The sequence below is a fragment of the Corvus moneduloides genome, chromosome 1 (genome assembly GCF_009650955.1).
Source record: "Corvus moneduloides isolate bCorMon1 chromosome 1, bCorMon1.pri, whole genome shotgun sequence".
NCBI lineage: Eukaryota > Metazoa > Chordata > Aves > Passeriformes > Corvidae > Corvus > Corvus moneduloides.
In genome coordinates this window covers 140,563,568-140,573,847 of record NC_045476.1, presented here as the reverse complement: position 1 = coordinate 140,573,847, position 10,280 = coordinate 140,563,568, and the positions used below count along the sequence as shown (strand labels likewise).

General features: G+C 38.3%; 1 protein-coding gene across 9 annotated transcripts in view; it reads left to right on the top strand.

The window, feature by feature from the left end:
* Positions 1 to 10,280, top strand: part of RUNX1T1 (RUNX1 partner transcriptional co-repressor 1) — a 114,841-nt gene that overhangs the window by 73,276 nt on the left and 31,285 nt on the right. For all 9 annotated transcript variants that reach the window (XM_032129100.1, XM_032129134.1, XM_032129107.1 and 6 more), the window contains one exon: positions 4,047 to 4,228. In XM_032129100.1, the coding sequence (XP_031984991.1) occupies positions 4,047 to 4,228 (182 nt within the window). The remainder of the gene's footprint in view (positions 1 to 4,046; positions 4,229 to 10,280) is intronic.

The window sequence follows — 10,280 nt, the reverse complement described above, 5'->3', positions numbered from 1 at the left end:
CTGGCACGGGTAGCGTATGGTTGTTATTTGAGCCTGATTCTGCTGTTTTTTCAACTTGTTCAGCTCAGTAAGTATGGGTAGATGTGAACTGAGAAGATTTTCTGGTTTGGCACCTACAGATAGATAAGTAGCGGTTGTCTGATGACAAGAGGGGTGAAGGAGGCGTGCTCATACACAGATGAACACTCAAAAGCAGTAGTTAGGTACTTCAGTATTTTTAACGACATATTTTCTCACAGCCAAACTGCCTACTCACTCTGTAGCAGGAAAAAACCCAAGCTGTCTACAGAGCAGGGACCAGATGGAAAGCTTTCTGTACTTCTTGATGGAACACCCGGCAAATACATGTAATTTTTATATATGTATTTTTTATCGACCAAAGCAATCTGGGACGGAATCTTCGCTAAGAGGCTTTTTTGTCTTCAAGACTGCGTTAGCATGGCAATATCACTTCCCAGGACCAGAGTTAGGCTCTCGGCCATGCTCCACAGCAAGAGAGAGACTCTTGGGCCCTGCAGTCTCTTCTGTCCCAAAGACTTGTCCTGAAGCCAGACCTATTTTCTGTTCCCAGCTTTGCCTCTCTGTGTTACCTGATTATAGGCAAGTCATTCAAACCTTCTTGAAACCTTTCACACACTGTATATCCTGTCTGGTCTAGATCCACTACAGATTGCTAGGTCTACCAAACGCTACGTTGCAGACAGAAGCCAATATTTGTGTTTCTGTAATAAAAATTCTGGGAAAGAAGCTACTCTTCACCATGTGTTTGTGCGGTGCCTCACGCCAGGGAGCGCTGATCTATTACAGATAATAAATAGTGATCGAATTGCTTATCTTTCTACTGATTCTGGTTCAGAGGAAGATAAGATCATTCAACTGCAGAAACCTTCACTGGCCTTTTTGTGCATATTTTCTATATTAATATCAAGCAGCATTTAATCTATTAAATTTAAGTGGTACATGGTGTACATGTTCAGTACTGCCAGCACTGTTTTTCAATAGATGTGCTGTGCATATTTGTTTTAAGCATCAGTATAAATATTTTGAGTTACTCAGGCTCTCTGAACAAATTTGTCTTAATTTATATCTTTATTTTTTCATACATCTGTAATAATTTATTTAAACTTGGAATGATAAAAACATCAAAGCCTAATGTATTACTATGTTCCAATGAAGCTTTTTCAATTTAAATTATAATACTGGAATATTTATGTTGCTGATGGAGGAGGTGAAGATACTGTCTAAATCTTGAAGGATATAATGCCCAGTCAAAACAAGAGTGGAGCATGTTTCAGACACTGAAGTGCAACAATTTAGGGTAGTGTAAGCCAGTAATGTCATGTTTGTTTGCAGTCAGTGTTTTTCTGGTTGAGAACTGGCTTGTATCTCTCATGTGCAGAGGTACAGAAGTCTCTCTATAGGCATCAGTAGCAATGTGCTGCTGCAGGTGTAGAGAACTCCCTTTGCTGTCAGAGCAGAATCTCTGCACAACCCTCTGTGTTCAAGGCCATGTTGGTTTCAGTCTCTATGAGTACGCTTGAGTTGCCTTGGGAGTCTCATCTCTCCCTGCTCACAGTAGGGAGAATGTTGATGTTCCATTCTGCATTCAAAATTAGTTCTTGTCATCTTCCCAAAAACTAGTTCTTGTGTATCAGGGCCATGGTGACCAGAAGCAGTCTGCACACTTGACCTACCTAGAGAGAGGTCCTGATTAATTTTCTCCCAACAAACTAATTGTTTATTAATATATGGTTTAATAAAGATTGTTTAGAATAATGTTTTGAGCAGATTGAAAATACTTGAGCTGAACTATAAATTTTTAAATGCAGCTTTTCTTGACTTCGAGTTAAGTGTTTGTCCAAATATTACTTTATGCTATTACAAACCCAAATTATAAGTTTTCTATAATCATAGTTTTCAATCATACTTTTCTATATTAACTTCTAAAAAATTAAGCAACTGAGTATATCCATGTTTAATAAACTTATTAAAAGCTGTACATGCTTGTTCTGTGCAAACAAAATCTGTTCAATCTATTTAGATAAGTTTATCTGCAAATGTTCACGCTTATGGTTAAAGAGCAAGAATGAACATTTCTTTAGGAGAAGCAAAACAAGTAAATCACAGTTTTTGCTGAACAGTTCAAAATTTGGTTGTCTCTAGGAATATCTATATATTAAAAAGGTGCTTTTTTGTTTGTGATAGTGGATAGGGAACACAAATGTGTTGTTTCTTCCTTCATTACTCACCTCCTAAGTAGGGCCTTCACATTTCTACCTCACAGGCCTGCTGAGATGTGATGATACATCTTTTAAGTATGCACCACTATTCAAATAGTAAATCTGATTCTTTTATTTCTTCCTGATATTTATTTGTAAATATGTGTGAACTTCTCCAACTATTTTCTGCCATGCAAGGCAGTTCAGGTAGTTGGGTGTCTTGACTTGGATTCTGTGTCAGCTTTTTAAAGAAACAGTGGAATTAAAACAAGTGAAAAACCCTGCTCATGACACAGTCTCTCTCTCTCTCTGATAACCAAAACAAAATAGATATTTGATTCTTTCACAAAATATTTCTGTTCTAGGTAGGTCTGAAAAAATTTCCATATTCCACAACCATCTTTCCATCCTGAGATGAATAACTGATACCAATTTCTAGTTTTTTCTCCACTGTTATAAGTTTCATATGTACTGACTCTCTTCTGGCATTTTTTGTGATGCAGTGGTTCTGCTCTTATGGTACAGCAACAGGTGTTGGAGCATTTACCATTGTTATAATGCTAATAAAGTAATTTACCAAGATCCTGGGCTCAAAACTTCTCAGAACATCTGCTTTTTGTTTGGTTCCATGCACATTACTTTCAGAAATTTTTGACTTCAAAAGTATTTTCCTGTTTAAAAAAATAAGGGATTTTTGGTTTTGTTTGTTTTAGGATTTTTTAAGTGGGAGGTATTTCAAAAGCGAAGGAAGCTACTGAAGTTCTTTGTCTTATATACAGTTCCTAGTGGTTATGAGATTTAATCCAATACTTGAAAATTCTGAGGTGAAAAATTAATTGTGCAGTAGTCATGGAACAAGAGAGGTCAAGGCACATCACTTGGTGGTACAAAAAATAATTAGGTAAAAAATGAGTGGCCTTTCTTAGGATCGATGTTGGCATGTGCTGCAAAGAAAGGAAGATGTTTCCCAAGATGTGTAACTATCTCTGCAGAGGGAAAGGACATATAGTTCCACCTGTTCTGGCAAAAAGTATGACTAAGTCTGACCCCAGTAGATGGGCAAAATGTGCTGCCCAGGGATCAATGAGCATTTTCTCAGTTCTCTTTGTCTGAGTCCTGGTAATCTCCAGGCCACGACCCAAGTCCCAGTGGGGCCATGAAAGAACAGTTAGAAATCCTTCAAGCTACATCTGGCTAGGAGGAAGATTGTAGCCCTCCAGCTGATTAACCGAAGCTCTGGAACGCGAGATTTTGTTGTAATCTCTATCTTAATGTGTAACTGCAAGTGTAATGGGAAAGCTGAGGGCAATCCTATTCTCAATCCTGTTCTCCCCAAGGCCCTCAAAGAATGGTGACTGAGGCAGCTTATAGAGTTGCAGATCCCCTGGTTTCAGACAATTTCTGAGTACTAACTGCATTCTGAATGGGAAACAAATATTGAAGAAGGATTGTCACTTGTTGAAAACAGCTGCTCCGTAGGAAATCAGGTTTTATATAGTAAGAAAGCAGAAAAAATCAGCCAAGACAGTGTTTTTTCCCTCTTTAAAAGGGTGGCACTCAGACCTGGTTTTCTCACAGCATTTACAATTTTCTTTTACATTTTCAGTAACGTCCCATCCTCCCATGCATGTTTAGTACAGCTATAGCCACTTTTGGAGGCTGCCTGCTTTCCGGCAGCTAACCTCAACAAATCTAGCTGGGAAAGATGGCAACAGTTTCAACTTAGAGCAGGCTTCCCTCTGATTTTTCTTCTTCATCTCTTTTGAAACTGTTTGCAAGCTGCCCTCGTAGCAAGCTGCCCTCTTAACATGTGCTACACTCTTGCAGGCCAATCTGCCCCTGCTGCAGCGGGAGCTGCTGCACTGTGCAAGGCTAGCCAAGCAGAACCCAGCCCAGTACCTCGCCCAGCACGAACAGCTGCTTCTGGATGCCAGCACCACCTCACCTGTTGACTCCTCAGAGCTGCTTCTCGATGTGAACGAAAACGGGAAGAGGCGAACTCCAGACAGGTGAGCACCACCCCTCCTTTCATACCCTGCCCAGAGTGTCTGTGGGTCCAAGATGCTGAGCTCCACCACCACAGGGGGGAGCGTGCAGGTGGGTGTTGAGGGGATACTTGGATGGTGTTCCCTGGGTGCGGGTCCTGTCCTGCTTTCAGATCCAACCTGACCATGAATGTTTTCAGAGATGGGGCATCTATCACCTCTCTGGGCAACCTGTGCCAGTGTTTCACCACCTTCCTTATTAAAAATTTCTTCCCTTATACCTAGTCTGAATCTACTCTCTTATTAGCTTAAAATCATTATCCCATGCCCTTTTCATAACAGGCCCTGCTTATGCATGTCTATGTATACATACTTACACATATATATAGAGAGAGAACTACATACTCATATGTATTCCTGTATATATAAATGTAATACATGCACACACTGATTCAGTCACCTGAGGACACACTGTGGTCATATCCACACAGAAGTAATGGTCAGCCAGTCCTGCAGTGTTTTGTGCACAGTATTGTCATGAAGTGACAAGCAGCAGATCATGCCAGCTCCATATGTGAGTCCTTTGCATTTGACGTTTTGTTGAACTCAGCATTAAATGTGAGGAGAGTCGCTAGGCATTTATATTGGGAAGTATAAGGCAAACCCCAGAGCACAGTCATGGCTTTGATTCCTTCTGCTATGCCATATTTCCAAAACCATACATGGAATATGCATAAGGATAGTTCTTTCAAAGAGGAGAAATGTTCACTGAAACCTGTTTTGTTGTTGAGCTGAGAAGAGTCCATGCAGAAATGGGGCAAGCAAATGCATGTGTGTGAAGTACAGTAGCTTTAGGGGTATGGAACAGTTTTTAATTTTTGGAATAAAGTTCTTTGTTTAATGTTACAAGGAAATGGCTCTTGTGGTTATTTACTTTTAACTGTCTTCCTATGCTAATGTTAGAAATTCAACTGGCATTTACATTTTACCTTTGGGAGATTCAAGTATTGTATTTTTCATTGATTTGTTTGCCATGGGTTTTATAATGTGCAAAACTTCTATTATGCTGTTCTGCCAAATACTGCTACCTGTATGCCTGAGGTATGCAAGTGTCCTAGTTATCCTTTAAATGAAAAAGATGAAGATTTGTGAAGTCAAGAAGCCTCGTAACTTTGTACAGGTGACATTTTTGTGTTGGAACAGGCTTGAGTGGGACAGAAATAAAGAGAAAATGAAGTCTGAAAGCTCACGGTAAAACTTTAGGTCTTCTCATAGCCAGAAGTGAACAGTAAAATTTAAGGTTACATAGCCATTAGATAGAAAAAGATGTGAAAGTATTTGAAATTAGTTTGCCTGAGATTGTGTTTCAGAAAAATCACTATGGATAGACGAGAAAATAAGGTACAAGCAGAAAAGCTCATTTTATGTGTAGCTACCCTCTTTTCACCAGTTTTTCCGGACAAGTAGACCAAACTGAAGCAGCTACTGGGCTTAACACAAGCATATTTCTACACCCCAGAAAGATGATTAATTTTTGGACATTTTATGTGTATTCTCTTACTATGTGCAATGAAATAACTTTTCCAAAGCTGGAATTTAGCACCTCGGGGCAGTTCTGTATATCCTCAGTCTTTGCAGAGTAGTGTACCAAAACATCTGTTAAAAAGGCCTCTTAATATCTTGTGAATAACTTAAATGTCAGCATGCTGTACTCCAGTGTCAGTAGCAGACACAACATTTTTCCTACAAGGAGATAGGCACATGAAATTATCTCATAAGCCAGTGAGGTATTGCTTGACAGAATACAGCGGAGAAGAGAGATGTGCCTTCCTGACAGCCCTAACTCACTTTTTTTTTGCTGTTAGTAGAGAGCAGTATTACTCACATCTCCCACAAGGCTACAAAGGAAAAATGCAAAATAAAGTATTTTCTTTGCTTTTCATCCTTAGCATTTGGAATAATGCTCCCTCTATTTGAGATCCTGTTTGACAGTGTTGAATTTTGGTTATTTTGTAGTAAGTACAATCTTACCTGTGTTATCTTCAGTCCTGCTTGTGAGGGAGAAAATGGATGACGCAGGTAGAGACCAGAACAAGAACTTTGTAATGGAAAGACCCTGTATTGGTTTTATAACAAAAAGGACATAAGATTAGCCCATAAAGGGACCAGCAGGTCAGGAGAATATTGGATTTTAAAGTCAGCCTTCATCTTTTAATTAAAACTGAGGCCCAGACCTAGAAAGATTTGGGTCTTGTTTACGAATTTTGTTCTCAGCATTTCCTTTTAGTTAAAATAGGTAGGTGGTCTTGAAATTCCTAAGTCTGTGCTTGTGAAATCAAGTGCCTTTGGTTTCACAACTGACATCTGCCTCTCTTAGGCTGTGAACAACTTGGGGAGCCTTCAGTTCCTCCACAGGTAGTAATGCAGCTTTTGGGGTGAGGAGTAGACAGTTTAACTTCCAGTGTTGTGGGTAAGAGCCTGTGTTTGAATTCCCAGGGTCCAGGGGGGATGTAGTGTGGGGTGTCCCACTGGCCTGCAAACTCCAAGGTGCGGCAATTTCTGTCAGCTGCAGCCTGAAATTCAGCTCCTTAGTTCTGGGGAAGTGGTGTATCAGAAAAACCCATCCTTTCTTTTTGACTCTCCAACTATTTGCTGTAGTGCAAAATGCTCACATGAAAAGAGACCACCCAGTGCACCCATTGGAATGGTACCTCGAGCTTAAAAAATAAGTTGGTTTTGTTCAGTGTCAAGCAACCCTATCACTGGTTAGTAACATCTACTTCTCCATTGCCTATGACTATAATAAAGGCTATACAGAAAAAATACGTGGCAGTGTTTGCTGAGCCAAGTTCAGTGGAGTTGTCTTGTGCACTCAAGAACATTTGTACAACAGATTTAGTAAAAAGAACAAGATGCTTTTGGAAAGATTCTTAAATTTACTGAATTGGAGTCTGCATACCTTTTAATTACGATTAAGTAACTCAACCACAAAAAACTGTCCTCAGAGGCAGAACATGCCTACACTGAGTGAGTATTGAAACCAAATACTTGTCTGGCTTTATACTCATTGCACTATTAATTATTTTAATTGTTTACGGAGGAGCATAAGGAAACATCTGGAAATATATATACCTTTTGTGTAGATATATAAGTAATTTTCAAATATGCTACTAAAAATAAAGCAGAAGATATCAGACATACTTTAAGAAAAGGTTTATTCCATGGCTCGTAAATGAAAAAAAATTGCTCAAAGGCCACATCTTTCCAGGAGAACTAAATGCAGTTGGAGTAATTTTGATTGAAGAGGTGTGTATATATATATATATATATATACATGCATGCATTGTATATAATGTGTATGTTATATATATACTTACACATTTATATTTTTCATTTGGGCATGGGTAACTGCATACCATTGATTCCAGTAGGGGCAGAGTACAGTAGAGGATTAGGCAAAGAAAGTGGAACATGTGTTACATGTACCCACAGCTGCCTCATGATTTTTTATTAAAGAAAATCCACATACAGTAATTTTTTCTGCTTATAATTTCAGAACCTTTTTTGCATATCCATTTTCCAGTTCTGTTTATTTATCTGCATATCTAAGTCTACTATATGTGAGGTTTTATAGAGCAAACTGACAGCCGAGCTTCGTGTGTTACTGAATGTTTTCTTGGTGCATATGGTCTGACACGGATGAGCAGCCACGGTGAGATTTTGGAGTCTATTAAACTAGCTCATTAAAAAGATCAATCTGTTTCTGTAATAACACTGGGAACCATCAGTCACTGCAAGAGAGGAAAGCTGACACCTGAGGAGACAACACATTTTGGTAATTTGTTCATGACATGTCATGAACAAAGTGTTCACTGTATTTTGTTTACAAGTTTTGGAGTTTACGTTCTACTGTAGTAAAGCAAAGCAACTTGGACCACAGTGAGTTTTTATTTTGGTGAATGAATGCTTAATTATAAATTACATGATTTTAAATATATTAACCACACAAAACTTTGTTCTAATTACACAAATCCTGTGAGCTTGCTGGAAATGGCTGATGGCATGTGAGCATGTCATATAGTGACTCTACATTTATGACAGCTGCCTACAAAGTGGATATAGGATAGCAAAAACTTCTGTTAGAATAGCATTCTTTTGAGTGAGAAGAAAACAAAAGTGGCCATGATTGTATTGTGACTTTAGAAAGTGGTGCTGTGGTTGCAGTACACTTGGAACCTATGACAAGAAATACATGTTGAAGGTACCTGGGCACAGAGCCCAACTTTGATAATACTGTTAGGTAAATCTTATTTGAAGAGGCTCCTCAGTATCTCAGTAAGGTGAAGGATGCTCACAGCTCTTACAGCTGTGCTCCTTGTATGCCATGTGTAATTATGAGGAATTTTAAAAGAATTTTCATAATATGAACTGGTAACAAGGCAGTATTAATCTTTTCCATAGCACAGTATTATAAACAGCTACTTTATTCCAGCAAAGCATTATCATTTTTTTGGTTCATCAAACCTTTATTGGTGGAAATCAGTTTAAGTCAAAGCATCTTGCACAAATAGTAGATGAACAGCTTTGTCTCAGTCTTGAAGCTGACTGTAGTGTTCTTTGAAATTGGTGTAATACTCTCGATCAGGTGAAACCTAATTTTCTAGCCAAGGCAGTTTTGCATGGTCAGATTTTCTACACAGGAAATTATCCATAAATTGCAATCATTTAAAACTGAAATTACAACCTACAAACAACATAAATTCTATTAAATGGGTACAGGCTAAAAAGTAGTGTCTATTCTGCTGTCTTTAATCTGAGTAAATCATGGCTTCAAGTAAAATGACCCCTGTTTATTTATAGCTGAAGGACTCTATCATATTGCCAGTTTTCCAAACAAATGTGTTGATTTATAGGCACATCAAGGAAAATGTAAGTGTCAGTTATGTTTCCTACATGTTCACTGTACAGCTTGTGGTTACTTTGTAAAATCAGATGAAAACAGATTAAAATTGTGACGGTGTTATATTTGGAACTACTATTCACATGGGCCTGCCAGTTACTGGGAAACAGGAATGCTTCCTCAGGCACCTGGGGAAATGCTGTTGCCCCGAGGGGGTGAGACCTAAAAGAATGAGTAGGACTGTGCTGAGAAGCAGACTAGTAGGTTGAATTCAGAGCATCTGAATTAAGGCACTCTTCAGTACCTTGTCTTTTATCACTATAGTCAATATATTCAGATATAGTAAATATGGCAGTGATTTCTGTTCTGATGAGGTTTTCTAAGTTGTTACCTTTTTTCTGTATATTTTATATGGTCAGAAACATAAAATGAGTTTATGTACAGTCTCGTTCTGGTATTCTGCTAAGCTGTTTTATTTGGTCAGTGCAGAAAATATAACAACAAATTTTAGAATTAAATTTTAACACCCAGAAAAGACACGGCAGCTGTTGCCCAGCATAATAGCAAAAACATTATTTTAATTTCGGTAAATGTGTTTTCAGCAGTCATGTTAGTTTCTGTGTTAGTCAAAGTTCAGTGGATATGCCTGGTGTGTTTTCCAAGCTAAAGCAGCGCATTGCAGTTAAGGTAATGAAGTACAAAGCATTCTTAAAAAAACACAGAAATACCTGTACATTAAGGTGCAAATATATACTTATGTATGAAAATATATGATTTTAACATCAAGCTGTGGTGCAGAAAAGGAGAACTGGATTCCCACTTGTCCCAGTTTTCTGCCTTTACTTTTCCTGCACTGAGTGATCAAAGGTCAATGAGTTATTTAATCGTTTGCTGTTTCTGACTTTTACTCATCTAAGTTAAAGAACATTCTAACTGTAGCACTAAAGGACTTAGGCGAATTAATAGCTTGTCTTGTACAGACAGGAAAGTCCATTTCTTTTGATTGCATAGTATTTTGACAACTGGAAGATTGGCATACTGAGTTTGAGTACATATGTGCAAAGAAAACACACACCAGCAACCAAATACAAAACTTGTCTTGAAGAGCTGTCAGAAACATCACCACCTATTGAGAGTTATTGCAAGCAGTTACATCATGCCAAAAGTAATAAAAAA